Source organism: Pseudopipra pipra, chromosome 3 (assembly GCF_036250125.1).
Source record: "Pseudopipra pipra isolate bDixPip1 chromosome 3, bDixPip1.hap1, whole genome shotgun sequence".
Lineage (NCBI taxonomy): Eukaryota > Metazoa > Chordata > Aves > Passeriformes > Pipridae > Pseudopipra > Pseudopipra pipra.
This window is the reverse complement of record NC_087551.1, coordinates 69,998,359-70,014,322: the sequence shown is the minus strand read 5'-3', so window position 1 is coordinate 70,014,322 and position 15,964 is coordinate 69,998,359. Positions and strand designations below refer to the sequence as shown.

The 15,964-nt window shown below is 37.5% G+C and overlaps 1 protein-coding gene across 1 annotated transcript in view; it reads left to right on the top strand.

Moving 5' to 3' along the window:
• CDC40 (cell division cycle 40) overlaps positions 1-15,557 on the top strand; it is a 39,129-nt gene extending 23,572 nt beyond the window's left edge. Inside the window, exons 7-15 of the mRNA XM_064649786.1 lie at positions 1,578-1,717; positions 3,273-3,347; positions 3,980-4,025; positions 5,380-5,481; positions 6,826-6,941; positions 7,028-7,161; positions 11,642-11,718; positions 13,495-13,639; positions 14,502-15,557. Coding sequence (XP_064505856.1) covers positions 1,578-1,717; positions 3,273-3,347; positions 3,980-4,025; positions 5,380-5,481; positions 6,826-6,941; positions 7,028-7,161; positions 11,642-11,718; positions 13,495-13,639; positions 14,502-14,679 — 1,013 coding nt within the window. The 3' untranslated portion in view covers positions 14,680-15,557. The remainder of the gene's footprint in view (positions 1-1,577; positions 1,718-3,272; positions 3,348-3,979; positions 4,026-5,379; positions 5,482-6,825; positions 6,942-7,027; positions 7,162-11,641; positions 11,719-13,494; positions 13,640-14,501) is intronic.
• The last annotated feature ends 407 nt before the right edge of the window (positions 15,558-15,964 follow it).

Here is a 15,964-nt window from a genome sequence, read left to right as displayed (position 1 = left end):
CACTCACGGGCATAAGCATAAAGGACAGGAAAAGAAATAAACTTGGACTAATTCCACTTCATACTGTGAAGAGCAGCATGGATATGTTGTTTTTCAGGGTTCTGGCTTTATTTATTTATTTTTAATGTTACTAGATGCATATATCCCTTTCCTATTTTACAGAGCAAACATGTTGAAGTTATGAGTTTGGCTTAGTTTCAGCTTCAAAATTACTGTAGTTTTATGTGTCAGTATTCTCATTAGCATATAGTGCTTTGAGTTATGGCTTATACACAACTTAGAAAATCACTTGGACTTTATACTTCCTCAGTTGTTAATGTAAGTGTACTTGCTGTCAATTAATTACTCTATGGAAGCCTATAGTATGTGGTACCTTCAAAGAAAATGGTTTGGTAAATAAGTAAAATAAAGTAATTTTTTGAAACTGTTACTTCAACTCCATACAAAACAGCCCTGCCTCATATTGCTTGGTGCAGATAGTTAGGTAAACAGTCTCTCTTTGCTTACCCATTCCTACAGCCAGGCTCACACGCACAAGCTGTGAGCATCCCTTCTTACGAGCGTTAAAGAAGAAGTGGTGGCTGTGAGATCAGCATTGCTGACATCAGTACTCATTCTGTTTATATAGATCATAGTAGATCGTAGCAGATTGTGAGAATATTTACTGAACAGTGTTGCGCATAACAAACATGAAATTTTAGCCATTGAGCTTCGTGTAGAGTAATTGTCTTGTATCCAACTTCTCACGCTCCGTACCTGAAGTTTCACAGTGAAAGACCTTGCAATATAAACTTTAATTTTCTCACACACAAACGTTCCAGAAGTATGCCATTTCATAGACATCTAATGTAAATGTAAACACGACACAATGTAAACGTGGACACTGTGCAGGAGGTCACTTGTACAACCGAAACTGCCATAGCAACATTCCAAACTGAGAAATTAATTTAATCAGTGCACAGCTTAATGTCATGGCTATGCAGCATGTCTACTTGGAAATAACCATTTCCATGCGCAGTCCATCCCTGTATGTCTGACTGTCCAATCACTTCTTAAATCTAGTTCAAGAGCAGTTGTTGGCTATTGCTGACCAATATTGGTTCATGCTGGCCAAATGAATCTTTTTTTCCTTGATTTGCAATTCTGTTGTCATGACTGACACAGCACAGAGCTGGCCAGTATGAGAGTTGCAAACAAATGCCAGGGTTAGAGTTCCACATTCTAATCTATGTAGAGTTAGTGTAAGCAAACCCTTGTTGGTCGGGGGAACTCTCATGCCATTTAATGATGAGTAAGATGTGTACGAGAGATTGTCTTAATGTTCAGATTATCAGATTCCAAGCAGACTTTGCTGAAGTGTCTTAATTTGATCTTAACTGATGTCAAATAAGATTCCATGTCTGTATCCTCTGAAGTGGGTTTTTCTTACCCCTGCCTCTCACCTCTCTCTCCACTTCACAGCAGAGCAGCTGTGTTGAGAAAAAGTTTAATTGTGTGTGTTGTTCAGCCTTCCAAAGATTATAACCTCTTAAAATATAGGTTCTTGGATTCTCAGAATTCTGTGTTTGTCTTTTCAGTTAAGGAAATGTATGACTATCAGGGGAGATCTTATCTTCATGTCCCGCAAGATGTTGGAGTTAATCTTCGTTCTACAGTGCCACCTGAGAAGTGCTATCTTCCAAAGAAACAAATCCATGTGTGGTCGGGACATACAAAGGTAGGAATGTCTGTGAGCATACATCATAAAAACCCACTTAATTTTGTGTCTGCAGCTAGTAATTTCTATAAAACTGAAGCTTCAGTAGAAGGAAAGAGTTGTTTCATCTTTACCACATTATGCATGTAATTGCATTACATATGCATTACATGCTCACACAAGGTGTTTGGCTGCTCAAGTGCAGTTGTCTAGCTGCATATGCTTTTCTGTCAACATAGTGGTTTTCCCTTAAGGGGAAGAGTATTATCCAGTGAGTTCTGTGGGAGTTGGAGTTATTTCCTGAACTACCATGTGAATAACAATAAAGCTAAATCTAGAGATTCATGAGAATTTGGGGGGTTTATGGTTTTTTAATAGTAAAAGTACTTAAGGGCTATTTCGTATCCAACTTAAAAAAAATTACATGGGTTTTTTTATTATGATGCATCAGCTATTACCTTTGAGACGTGTGTCTTGTTAAGAGTTTTCTTTGATACTACTTAATATCCACAGTTTCTTCTTGTGCAAGAGATTGTAACTGTATACATACTTTTGGTATTAAAAGAGTGTTTCACTGATCAGGTTTGTAAACCTTATACTCAATTTGCTGCTTCTTTTGTCACTAATTTTCAGTATTGCTTGAGGGGAATATGCTGCACTGCAACAGAGAGCACCGTAATACTTGAAAGCCAGAAGAAAGGAGGACACAGGAAATGTTTTTAGCTTTTACCCTTTTTTAGTTGTCACAGATCTGAGATCTGCTTTACTTATTGTGGCATCAATGAGTTTAGAGCTGCAACTATCAGGGCTTTCCAGAATAACATCTCCTCCCCAAAGCTCTAGTCACTCCTCTGCCTATTATCCTTTTACAACAGACTGATGCACAAAATAGCTTTTTCCTTCAAACAAGATGAATAATGAAATCGATGAGAGAAGCAAAAGAAAGATAGGTGGACAATTTTAGAAAACCTGGAGGATATAAGTAGACAGTAATAGGAGGATAAAGTACCCAACTCCAGTCAGGGGTGGGAGGGTGGAACTGGATGGCATATGAATAAAGTAATTGATAGGAAATGAAAAGGAGGGGCATCAAGCCATGAGTACCTGGGGGTTCCTTAGACTTCCTCTGAAAGGAGTATCTGAAATACAGGCAGATGGGAAGATGCTGTGCTCAGGGAATCTGAGTTCAATAGGTAGAAGTCACTGATAGTATATGTAAGAAATTGAGCTGGCCAAAAAACTTTTTTTGTGGAAAAGTTCCTCACCTGCCCCACTTATAAAGACTTGTTACCCAGAAACAGCCACCCGAACCCTAAGTTTGTATTTATTTCCTGTGTTTACCGCAGTAAAGGTGTGAATATTGAAGGAGGCTACATGTACAGCTGTTAAAGTGAATCAATTTGTTGCAAATAACAATTGTTCAAAATGCATCACTGTTCTAAAATGGAATGTGGATAGGTTTTCTTTTCAGGATACAGTATCTGTATATTTTATGAAGATAAGCTTTAGCTTTTTGCTTGGAAAAGAGAGCAAATGAACTGAGGAAGTATCTGTTTAATTATGTTCTTATTTACAGGGTGTCAGTGCAGTTAGATTGTTTCCTCTGTCTGGGCATATACTGTTGTCTTGCTCTATGGATTGCAAAATTAAGGTGAGTTATTTTTCTGAATACAGACAGTGCATTTTAGGATACAAAAACATTTGGTATTTCTAACAAATACCTTTTGTCTTTGTTACTTTTATTTTTCTCACTTGATTTTTAAATTACAATTTCATTGGAACAAAACCAGAAATAATACATAAGGCTGTGGCTGTTAGAACAGTGTTAATTGTTTAGTAATAGCATTTAGAAGGTCACGAGTACCTCAGGCTATTGCCTTTGTTGTTATATTAATTCATTTTCTGTGAAGCCTAGTTTTATAACTAACATTAGGTTTCTGCTGAAGTGTTTTACTGAAGCATTTGTGCTTTTGAACTAATCTCACTTTAGTCCAGCATCTACCATATTAGAAGGCTGATGTTGTTGGGCTTTTTCAGTAGCAAAACCTTAAGTCTTTAAAGTTGGAATATTGTATGGGATTTTTAGTTATTTTAAGGGGGGTCTGCTAATAGGAAGGTGGGAGCATTCTTGTGAATTTCTGGATAGATAGTTGTGACTAATCAATAGATGTCATATATTTGTGATTAATTTCTTAAAAGATGTTGCCATATATGTTTGCACTTAATTTCAGCATCATTATTGTTTAACAATTGACATATTTTCTCTCCATCTCTTTTTCCAAGCTATGGGAAGTATATGGTGATCGAAGATGTCTACGAACGTTTATTGGTAATAGTTTTTCTTTTAAACTGATTTATATTTAAAACAACTTCATGGAAGAATATGATTTAGGTTAGCTTAATCATTTATCATAGAGAGGACTCGTACACATCCAAGGCAAATGGTATTTGGAATGATCTTGGCAGTAAGAATTGAAAAAGATGCAAGTTTTTAACAAAATCTTGTCATTATTCCAAGCAGTCTGATGTTGATGTGTAACATCTTACAACCTTTAAAACAAAACATTAGTGTATGACAGTCATCAGTAGTTTTTGCAAGATCCTTTCCAAAGGCAAAATCGTGAAATTAAATTGCCCCATCTTCATGTTGGAAACAGCAGCTTTCTGTATTTATACTGTGAGGGCATCTCATGCTCTGATGATCCCACCTTAAATAGGTCGTTTCCTCTGTGCTGAGTTTCTAGTGCAAAAGCATGGGAAATTTTTTTTTAGGTTCAAGTGCTGTCTTTGTTCATGTAACAGGTGCTTTTTGAAGCAGATAGTTGAGAGAGAGAGAGAGAGAAATACAAACTTCTTAGCAGCCTTGAAGGCAGAACAAAAGCAGCTGCTTCTCTTTTTGAAATGGGAACATTTCTAGAACATTGAGTGAATATATGTTGAGTAACAATAAAGAAGTCTTTTCTCCCCTAATATTTCTGATGACAGGAATGTGGCAAAGATGATGGCTCAAAAAAGATTCTCTCTCAATAGACTGCTCTTACTGAACAGTCAAATTCTTTTTCTCTAAAGGTCGTTATTATCAACCAGATTCGCCTGTTATTTTGCTATATTTAAGTTACTGTGCCAGTATTTTAATTAAAGAGATTTACAAGTCTGATGTAGTGGTCAGATGAAGGTATTGAGCCTGAGGAGTGGCAAGGTTTCCACCAGATGAAAGCATTTTTAATTTTCTGATCTAATATGTCCCATATTTTTAACCTGTTTTCTAATTACAAATGTTTCTCCTTTAAATGTGTCTCCTGTAGGGTTTGTCTCTCCTATTTTTCATTAAATGTTGACATTCGTTAGAGTGTTTTAAATTTCTCCTGAAATTCTGCTTATGTATCAATTTATGACACACAGTGGTTGGTTCTGTGCAATGTCTTCATTTCTCCAGTGCTTTAGAGGTGTGAGAGGTTTTGGGGTTTTATTCACATTGTTCTTTAGGAGTTTTTGGGGTTTTTTTCACATGAATTCTTTACTAGTTGTCATGAAGAACTTCAATAAATGATTTTCTTGTTTTCTTTGCATTGTTATACTGGAGCATTTAACTAGAGTTTTTGTTTAAATCCCCCCCTTCCAATAAATTAGTTCTAAGCATGAATGGATGAAAGTTTATCATCACATTTTTTTCTATTTTGTAGGACACAGTAAAGCTGTTCGAGACATCTGTTTTAACAATGCAGGCACTCAGTTTCTTAGTGCTGCATATGACCGCTATCTTAAACTCTGGGACACTGAAACAGGTAGGCTTGTATTTGTAAACATTGTTATTTGGCACGATGGTTAATTAACAGTGAATATAAAGATATATTATCATTCAGGTTGTTTCCAAATATCCTTAATACTGTCTTGTAGCTCAGTGTTCAGCCTTTCATGACAGGGTGAATAGTCTTGTTTCCCCTTCATGTTTTGTTGTGGTCTGTAATGGTGCAGTTGACACGACTCATATACCTGTGTTTTATACACATTTTCATTTGAGAAGTTTGATAGTTATTTGTAATGCTAGAACAATTTTCAGAAAAAAAGACATTTTGATAGATCATTTAATTACATGTTTACATCTACAGGGATAAAATTACTCTTTAGACCTAAATATGCTTAATTTAGAAGAATTATCTCACTTTATCTTCCACTTCCTGAATAAGAATAGGAATAGGAAGAATAAGACTAGGAAACTGGGCTGCTGGTATAGAAAGTTGGAGGGTAGGTGTGATGCTTTCACACAACTGCCTTCCAGATGCGCTGTAACATTCTGCTACAAATAGTTTCTTAAGTTTCCTAAATTAAAGTGTCCCTGCCCATAGCAGCAGGGTTGGAACCAGATAATCTTTAAGGTCCCCTCCAACCCAAACTACTCTATGATTCTATGAAGTTAAAAAAATACAGGATAGATTTTGTCAATACTATTTTAAACTGAAGTCTCTTCCTAAGACAGGAAGTTCCCATGTGTGAAAAAGACATTAGCTTTCTGGGTTAGCAGTGCCACTAGCCTTATACAGATGATAGCCAAAAAGGTGTAAGTCAGATTCTTCAGTCTTGAGTCTGAACTCAGTTATTTAGATAGAGCTTTTGGATTAAAATGAGCTCCTGTAAGTTACGGATAACGTGTAATCAGGTTATTTTTGGCTGAAGCTATGAGGGGAGGTCAGGACTTTATTTTGCAGCTTTTTCTAAGCTTAGGCTTGAGGAATTCTTGCCTGAGTTTGCATCTCTTGTTCAGAAGACATCTGATCCTAAGAAGGTGATGCTTTGCAAAGACAGTGGTCAGCATGTGATATCCTGACCAGTCTTTATCTTCTTGATATGTCCTGGTGACATCCGGGTTACTGAGCAGTCATATTGTTTCAAAAGCTGTAGTAAACTTACAGAACAGTTTGTATGTCCACATGTTTATGCCAGCGTATGCGTACAAATGGGAAAGAAGGTCTAATCAAAGAGCAGAGCAAATTCTACCCTCTGATCTTCTCAAGGACTTTAAACCAAGTATTTTCTACTGTTAGTAAAGTATTTTTTATCAATATTTACAAACAACCAATCAGCCCATAGAACTTCCAACCTGATGCACTATGAATGGCTTTCTGTTGCAGGGCAATGTATTTCAAGATTCACAAACAGGAAGGTTCCTTACTGTGTCAAGTTTAATCCTGATGAAGATAAACAAAATCTCTTTGTTGCAGGAATGTCAGATAAGAAAATTGTGCAGGTATTTATTACTGAGTATTTTTTTCTTTAAAAGTTCTGGTATTTAGTAAAAAAAACAAATTCTTATTCTGACTCTTTTACTTGCAGTGGGATATTCGAAGTGGTGAGATTGTGCAAGAATACGATAGGCATTTGGGAGCTGTCAACACCATTGTGTTTGTGGATGAAAATAGAAGGTTTGTGAGTACATCTGATGACAAGAGTTTAAGAGTCTGGGAATGGTAAGTTTAAAATTTTCAATTTTAACTTCAAGTATATTATGAGCAAACTGAGAATAGAGTTTATTTTTAAAGGTATACATAGCACATAGGCCGCTGGAGTGTACTGAGTTCTAGCTAACTGAGGAAGAGCTTTAAAACCCTGTTATGGCTAATGCTTGAGACACTTCATAGATTTCCTCTTCCCCAAAGAAAACATAAGACAGCCGTATCAGCCTGAGGCATGCTGCACTCTATTAGTGGTCTCTGCTCTCTCTCCTTTCCCCAAGGGTGTATTAGTCATTAAATTAACCTTTTAAAGAAATGTTTGCTTTGTTACAGTTAGCGTGTGTTGGTTTTGAATGCTTTGAACTTGGATGTGCATAGTACTATATATATTTGGCCCATGTTTGAAATAACTAGTTTAGTGTAGATTCATTTCTGGTTTTCTGGTAATTTGGGTGTTTTTGGCAATCAATGATACTCACAGTATGAATACAATAGATGACAGAAAGGTGAGAGTCTGTCCAAGAAAAAAATATTTTAAATGGCTTCCAGTTTTTAACATTTGACCTGGGGAGAAAACAGATCTCTCCTATCTGAAATGTTTTCCACAAGGTTCTGGGTACTAGGATTTTCAATTTTGGACGTTTAAGATTTCTCTAGGATTTGAAATTTCATTTTGAAATAATCACTCCCATATCTTTAGGTATTCATTTCCTTTTGGTGTTCACACATGCAAAGCTGTTGCATAATACAAACGCTAGTTCAACAGCTCTGTGACTAATCAGTTCCTTCCCAGCTTTTTTTTTTTTTTTTTCAATTTAGACAAGAGACTCCAATCTGTGGTATTGGAATGTTACCCAAGCAGGCAGCTAAATCCTCAGCATGTCTGTGATCACCTGCTATCATTGCCAGTAGCAGCAGTGGGAATGACCAAAGTCTGGGAACTCAGGCTTAGGCTAGACATAAAATGCTGTCACCATATGCCACTCCGAGAGAGCCTCTGTTCAGTACTTCATAAGCAGACCCATGCATTTACTGAGCTCCTTAAAGAAAAATCTTTACAATACCATGTCTGCTAAGGAATGTCTTCTCTCTGGTGAGTGGGAGGATGATCTCGCTTGCACAAATCTGCTGTTTCCTTAAGATTGGATTGCCCTTGTTTTGTGAGCTTTGTGTTGATGGCTGAAATAAATAGTGAAGTGGGTGGATTTAGTCACTGTGGGGAAGAGCAGGAAAGGCAAAAAGATTCTGGCATGGGAACATTGCAACCCAATTGTTCCAGTAGCAGAAGTTTTGTTCTTCTGAAGAAAAAAATATGTACTGAGCTTGTTGTACACTGAAGAAAGAGCTCCCTTGTTGAAATAATAGGGAACTCAACTGTAGGCAGTATTCTGTATTGCAGTTGTTGGGGATTTTTGTTTTATAAAGAATAAATGTAATGCCATCTTTCTGGGCATGACTTGAAAACCTTTCCTCACAACCTGCCGTGTTCTATGTTAATCGGTCTGTAGGCATATTTCTATAATTTCAAGATCCAGATTTTTTTAAATGCCTTAAAACTAAGTTAATACATTCACTAAGAAAGCTTTTGGAGCTTGAAAACTTCCATGGCAAATTCTTTCTCAAATCCTTTTTTCCTAAGTTCATAAGGAAAATTATTTGCTACTTTGGGTGATTTGGTTACTGCACTTATTGGCACTTTTCTTCATATGTTCTTCAGCACAATATTTCTTCAGTATCCTACAGAAACAAAGTGGAAGTAATTATGACCTGAGTATGGCCTTAAAAGCAAGTAATTAAAAGCTGGTCTAATTGCTTGGTTTTAATTGTCTAGAGAAATTTTGTAGTGTGTTTTATAAACACTTTGACTTGGCCAGAGCTGGTAATGGGATGGTATGTCTGACTTCATCACAGTGAGGAACTTCTGAGAACTTAAATCTCCTTTTCCCAGGAGTTCATCCCATGCATAGATTTCACTGTGCTGTGCACTGAATTGCAGTTAGTTGGTTGCCTAAAGTTCAGACTGCAAGTATAGCATAGACTCTTGCAGATTAAATGGTTTATTCAGGAATATTAATAGGAGTACTTGAAAATTTTTCTAGTTTTGCATTTCGTGTGATTAGATATTAAAGTTGACGTGGATATGTCTATATGGATTCTGTGTTCTCTCTTCTAGAAATGCAGTGTTATTTGTCTTTGCTTCATATGTGTCTGATCCTACTTGGATAAACAGTGAAATGATTTTGGCAGTTGACTTTGGAGGCTTTTATTTTCTTTTACCTCCAAGTCAACCAGCAAAGCAAGAACTATACAGTGGTAACAGCTATTGTGCTGACAGGCTTGGAGGCTTGTCACCTCTATAAAGCTGTGCCCCTCAGCAGACCTCTTCTGTCCATCATTCCTGGTAAAGATACTATAGTCTCCTGAGAGAGCTCTTCATGAGGTGTAGGTCCCAAAACTGGATTGGGTTAGACCTGGGGAGTTCAGTTGGTTTGTTTTTCTTTCTTCTTTTATTAAAAAGATTTTTCTCTATCTTGCTTAAAGAAGAAGTTGTATCAGAACCCCCGAATATAACACTTCTACATCTTGGCTAGCAGATACCACTTTTGGTATTTAAAACTTATCAGCCTTTGAAATGCTATGAAGTGTGGAAAAGACTTGAAAGTATTTAAATTTTAAAAATTCACCAAACAGTATATCACATGAGATTTGAGGTTGGACAACCACGATAGCATTTGTCTTGATAATTTTTTTAACAGTTTTTTTAAGAGAGCAGGCTGATAATACTTATTTAGCAATTTGGAAGTAAATGTGAAACGTAAATGTATCTCTTTATTCTGCCTAACTGTTTAATGCAGCATATCCTGCAGCTGTCCTAAGTGTGTCTGGTAGGTATCAGAATAAAGCAGAGCTGGTGTGGAGAAGAAAGGCAGAGCAACCTGTGCTGCATTTAAATTTCTGACTGCAGTACAATTCAGCATTAGAGATGCATCTTCTGTGATGAAACTTTGCTTATTAGGGCTTCCAGTGGGATTGGTTTTACCTGGCATTGAGGACTTCAGATGATTGGTGGTCTGCAGGAGTTTTGGATGGTGGGAGCTGATCAGGACCTGGCCTTAACCGCAGCAATAACCTTGTGTCCTGTTGCAATTGGGGTTTGAAACCGTTTGGGTAGGATGTGGCATGTGGCACTTCCTGTGGTGTTGTGTTGGTCAGCCCAAGAGATTATGTGAACTTTTTGTTACTTCTTTACATGTTTGCTGCCCAACAGTAGTCTTAGGTCTGCCTGTTTGGAAGCCAGTTATCCCTGGCCTAAAGCATGTGCTTTTATCCATGGAGTGTATTAAGTGAGTTGCCCTTCTTATGCTGAGAGGTTGCCCTTCTTATGCTGAGGGGTAAATGATTTTAACGTTTAACACACAGGAGCATTTGTGTCACTTCTTGACAGCAGAGCAGCTTCTCACCCTGCTGCCCACGTTCATGTTTAATGCAAGATGATGGGAAAGAACTTACTCCACAATAAAACAGGATTGTAATTACCTTGCTAGTGTCAACCGTGTTGCCATTCAGCAAGGCTCAGGCAGCTCATACGAGGCAGCCACCCACACTCTCTGCTCCCTTCTGCTGTGTGAGTTAGACAATGAAGTCATAAACATCCCCTTTGTATTAATTAATGTTGCTACAGAACATTTTGCATGTGTTTTCTGCTGAATGCATTAATCGAATCTATTTTCTGCTGGAGGTTTCTTTTGCTTAATGAGAAAGCCATGTGCATGCCTTCTCTCTTCACCAGTGTAGGATATGAGGAATACTGTGAATATGCACAAACCGTTAGTAATTCAATTTATATAGTAAAAACCAAATGACAGTTCTGCAGAGCAAGGATTAGACTGTACTTGTTTTTTCCCCAGGCCTTTGTACAGGACAGTGTCTGTTCTTAACATACATGCGATTGAGCCCAGGGAGTTCACCATTCAGTTCAGCTGTGAACATTTGGAATTGGTTGGCATCCCATTTGGGGAGATCAGGAGGAAAAGGGCATTGTCAGAGAGATGAGAGAGACTCCTGTTTTCTTTTCCTTTGAAAAAAAGAGGGGGAAAAAAAGGCAGAAATATTCTAGTTAAAACAAAAGTCAGTAAAATATTCCAGTAAGATATATGCATACATATAGCAGTATTCCTGCTACTTATATAAGAATTCTGTACAAGCTGCAATTATAATGGAGGCAATAAAGGATCACGGTGTTAACAATTGGAATTATGATTCTGCATTAGACTCTGGGTCATTTGATGGGGTTAAATTCACGTTATCGGAGGTTATGGTGTGGCATGAGCTCTCTAGGTGGATGTCCATAGTATTTTTGATCTTTTCCATATTCTTCCTTTGGATACCGCGATATATTCTCTAGGGTTCAGTCACTAAGTAAATCAGCTGACTTGAGGCAGCTCTTTGGATGTTCTCCATGTCTTCATAAAGCACATACTTCTTCCTTTTGCAGGGACATTCCTGTAGACTTCAAGTACATTGCTGAACCAAGCATGCATTCCATGCCAGCTGTGACTTTGTCTCCAAATGGTAGGTTAACACTTTACTGCCTTCTTAGGCCTAATTTACTAAGGCATGTCTTACTGATTATATCTCTGTAGTGTTATTGTGTTGCATCCCCCTGTCACCCTACACTACCCCCCTTGCCAATCACTCTGTGCAGTTATTCCAAGGTTGGACTGCATCTAGTTTTGATTTAAAAGTCTTAAGAAGAACACATATGTCAAAATGAGTGTTTATATCAGGGTAACTATCCATTTAAAATTAGATCTTCATCCAGACAGGGCAAAAGGACTCTTTCCTTTCATACAGCTATCATGTGCTCTTTGCTGTATTTGAAATATTAAGAGAAAGAATGGTGGGAACTGACAATAGTGGCAAAGTACTAAGCAAGTTCAGTAGTCCTTGTGGTGCCACTGTTAAAGCAGAAACTGCTGCTGTACGTGATCCTGTTCCTTTCTGTTCTGAATATAGGCCAAATAACTCTTGCATAAAAGAAATCCCAAATTATCTCAATGTTTCTTTATGTTAATGTTTCACTGGTTTATGTTCTTCAACTAGAATCATATTGGGGGAGGAGAAAGGTTTAGGGGCTCAAGTAATCACTGAAAAGCCTTCTAACAGGACAAATCTCTGTTATTTGTTTTGGCCAAATTTAAATAGCTTCAGTGTCACCATTATTAAAGTGTTGCCAGATTTGCAGTTAACAGTCCCATTATGCTGAGTAGTGGTTGATCAGCTTGTTGCACACCTGACGTTTTCAGCCAGCTATCAGCATCAAATTGTATTTGCTTTGCAGTGTAAATGTTTTATTCTTAACAAAGAGAGTGGGTTCCTAATATTAAAAGGAAGATTCTGGAGAAAGAGGTAGCTGCATTTGAAAATGTTAGCTTCCTAAGCTGGCCTTTTTCAACCCATTTTTGAAATTGCACAACTTGCTCTACTCTAATTTCTTCTGAGCAATGCAGGAAACAAACCTTTTTAAAAGTGGAAGAGGAAAATAATATGCTTGGGGTACACATGTCATTTTTTTCTTTGGGAGGCTGAAGAAAATCCTCAAATTCCAAACTAGTAGCAGGAAGAGTGATCAGATGTATAGTCAAGTCAGCACATTTTATGTTGTCATTGTTCGGGTAAAACACCATAAGGGCAGTGACAACATGCAGAGTTAAGGACAGAAGTCTCTATTCTAGGGTGTTCTGTGGCATATCATCTTCATTGGATTCTCAGGCAGGAGTTAATGCACTGCCAAGATGGAAAATGAGATAGAGTTAAGATTAGAAAAGCCTCCGTGTTTACTTTTACTGAAATATCTTTATTAATTGCATTCTATTAAAGCAGTGAATACTAAATAGTTGCAAAAATGTAAGTATTTTCAAACTCCTGAGTCTACCTCAAACTTGTTTTTTCCATAAAGAAAATAAGAGATGACTGTCTTAGAGTACCCTCAAAACAGGTGATGAAATAAATTGCAGCTAGATGGTGGTTTTTCCCCTGATCTGAGCTACCTGAGTGTATGCACCAGCAACCTTACTCTGTAGCTTAAAAGCTTAAGAGTATGTCAGCAGGACTGGTGCAGCACATTGTTGTAACAGCCAGAGCTTTGCTAGAGTCCTGAGTGCATTTTGTAGGAACAGGCATCCCAAATCTTGTCAAATGTAAGATTTTGACTCTTGGCAGTTGCAATATCAGCTGCTACATGATGATTGTGCAAGAAAAATTATAAAAATCTCTTAAAACATTCTAGTTAAAGCTCTTTCTTCAGATGCAGCACCCTTATACCACCTTTTCTTATTGCATTTATAGGGAAATGGTTGGCTTGCCAGTCAATGGATAATCAAATTCTGATTTTTGGAGCTCAGAACAGATTCAGATTAAACAAAAAGAAAATTTTCAAAGGTCACATGGTAGCTGGCTACGCTTGTCAAGTGGACTTTTCACCTGATATGAGGTAAGTTTTCCTGGAAATGAACTTTGTCTTAAAACTTGCAGGTACTGACACTAAATTTCTTTTTGAATCCTCTGCAACATTCATGTATGCACAGCCATGCTATTAACTCAGCCTCAGAGTTCCCTAGCCAAGCGGTAGAACAGAAAGTTTACTCTTAGCATATGATGGGACTAAGTTATGCTTGGGGATTGCTCTGAAGAACATTTAGAGAACAGTCTGTGTAGTCCAGATCCCCCATTCCCCGAAGATGACTGTTAAACCGTCCGGAGACTCCCCTCGTTTTGCCTCATCCTGGTACAGCACAGGAGGCTTCCATGTCTGACTCACATCTGGCTCCTTTTGCACGTGGTCTGCAGCACAGGGTCTGTTCCCACAACATTGTCTAGAGTACCTGTTTTCCCAGTTTCTAGGTCTGGTGTAGGTATCCTCATTAGTTGTTGAGACAACCATCTCTTTCTTCCTGTTGACTTAGTAATATGTCCATACATTTACTACCATATGCACGTAAGACATCAGTTACTATAAAAACTGGAGAATAACCTCAGCAAAACTGGTGGAAAAAGTGTGTATAAATTTTAGAGGAACCTCTGGCACTTTCTCTTTTGCTGATGTATTCTCTTTGGTTCCAGTAACACAGTGTATGGTGTAATCGCATTGCTTAGCACATTTACCTCACAGTTGATGAATCACCTTCTGCAGGACTTGTGCGCTCTAGAGCGCAGCGTGAATGCTAATTTTTTGGTAGGTTTGTTTGTCAGACAGGAAGCTCACTGGGGGAAGCTCCTTTCTGTTGCTCAGTGTAATAGTGTTATAATACAAGCTGTCTTCGCACATGATACAACTTTTAATTCTGTTAATATAGCTATGTGATATCTGGAGATGCAGATGGAAAACTAAACATCTGGGACTGGAAGACGACAAAACTCTACAGCAGATTAAAAGCACATGATAAAGTCTGTATTGGTGCAGTGTGGCATCCACACGAAACATCTAAAGTCATCACATGCGGCTGGGATGGTCTTATTAAACTATGGGACTAAAGATGAGGCTACAAAGACCTAAAGATGCAAGTCCTGCACCCATCTGAGATTAGAATGAATTCTGCTGTAAGGATGGGTAGATGTGTGTAATACTGCAGTTCTCAGTTTGCTGTATATATGCACTAAAATCCAAGAAATCTTCAGAAGACTCAACTGGAAGGATGTAGTTCTAAATATGGCATCTGGGTATGAGGAGCTGAGGTCATCTGAAGCATGCAGAATCACGTTAGTTTGTCCTGTCACTGCTTGTGAAAAACACTTTGTAAAATAAAATAATTTTAAGAAAAACTATTTTTGTGGGTCTGGCTGTCAAGAGATGTGGAGAGTCAAAGGAGAAAACCAGCAATTGTTAACTTTCTTCCAAAAAAAGAAACCTTTGGTACCTACTTCAAGAGCTGGAAAAGATGTGTTTCTTTACCTGGTTTTAGGTGGCATTTTGTTGTCACCAAAATACTTCTGCCTTTATAAAGCACAAACCCACTAACTGAGATTTGTTAATTCAGAGTAGAAATGAAGAACTAATTGGAAGCTATCACTTGTCAGGTAAACTCTATCAGCTGAAGACTGCATTCATACATAGTCTTAGTTTCTGTCTGTAGAATCATGATGATGACTGACTTTCACCTTTGCCAGTAGTCTTCACTTTCAAGATTTTGCTTGTAATGGTTGGGTGCTATGTGTTTGGGTTTTGTTTCCCATATGTTGTTTTGTTCCAGTAAGCATGACATATTAGAAAAAAAAAAAAGAGTGAATGTCTCTTGTTCAGTTTGGAATAGCTTGTATTATAAGCCCCATGAAGGTTTTGACGATTTAATGTATATACATGTCACACTTTTTCTCTTAAAAGAACTTATTTTTAATAAATCTTTTTATAAAAAGTCTGCTTATTTTTATGCAATTTTTCCATCTTGCAGTGTCCATATAAAATATTTCCTACCATTTGGTATTTTAATTTGCAGTTGTACCAGATAAACTCATTCTCTAGCAGTGTTCATTCAAAACTAATGCGAGTTGGTAATAGGAGAAAAAAATATTTTCAGTTCCTAGTCTCCTCTCTTTTTGAGCTCATAATGGAAGTAAAAACAGGTAGCAAATTTTATCCCATTGATCAGTCTTTTAATTACAATTTTGAATTATATTATATTGTTTACTGTAAATCCAATCACTGCTCATCCATTATCAACAACAGCAAAGGAGTAATTGTCTTAATTGACAGCAGGATAGAAGCTGAAGCAAAGAATCCCAGATGGTCTAGACGGAAGGAAATGGATTGGGTTTTTTGTGG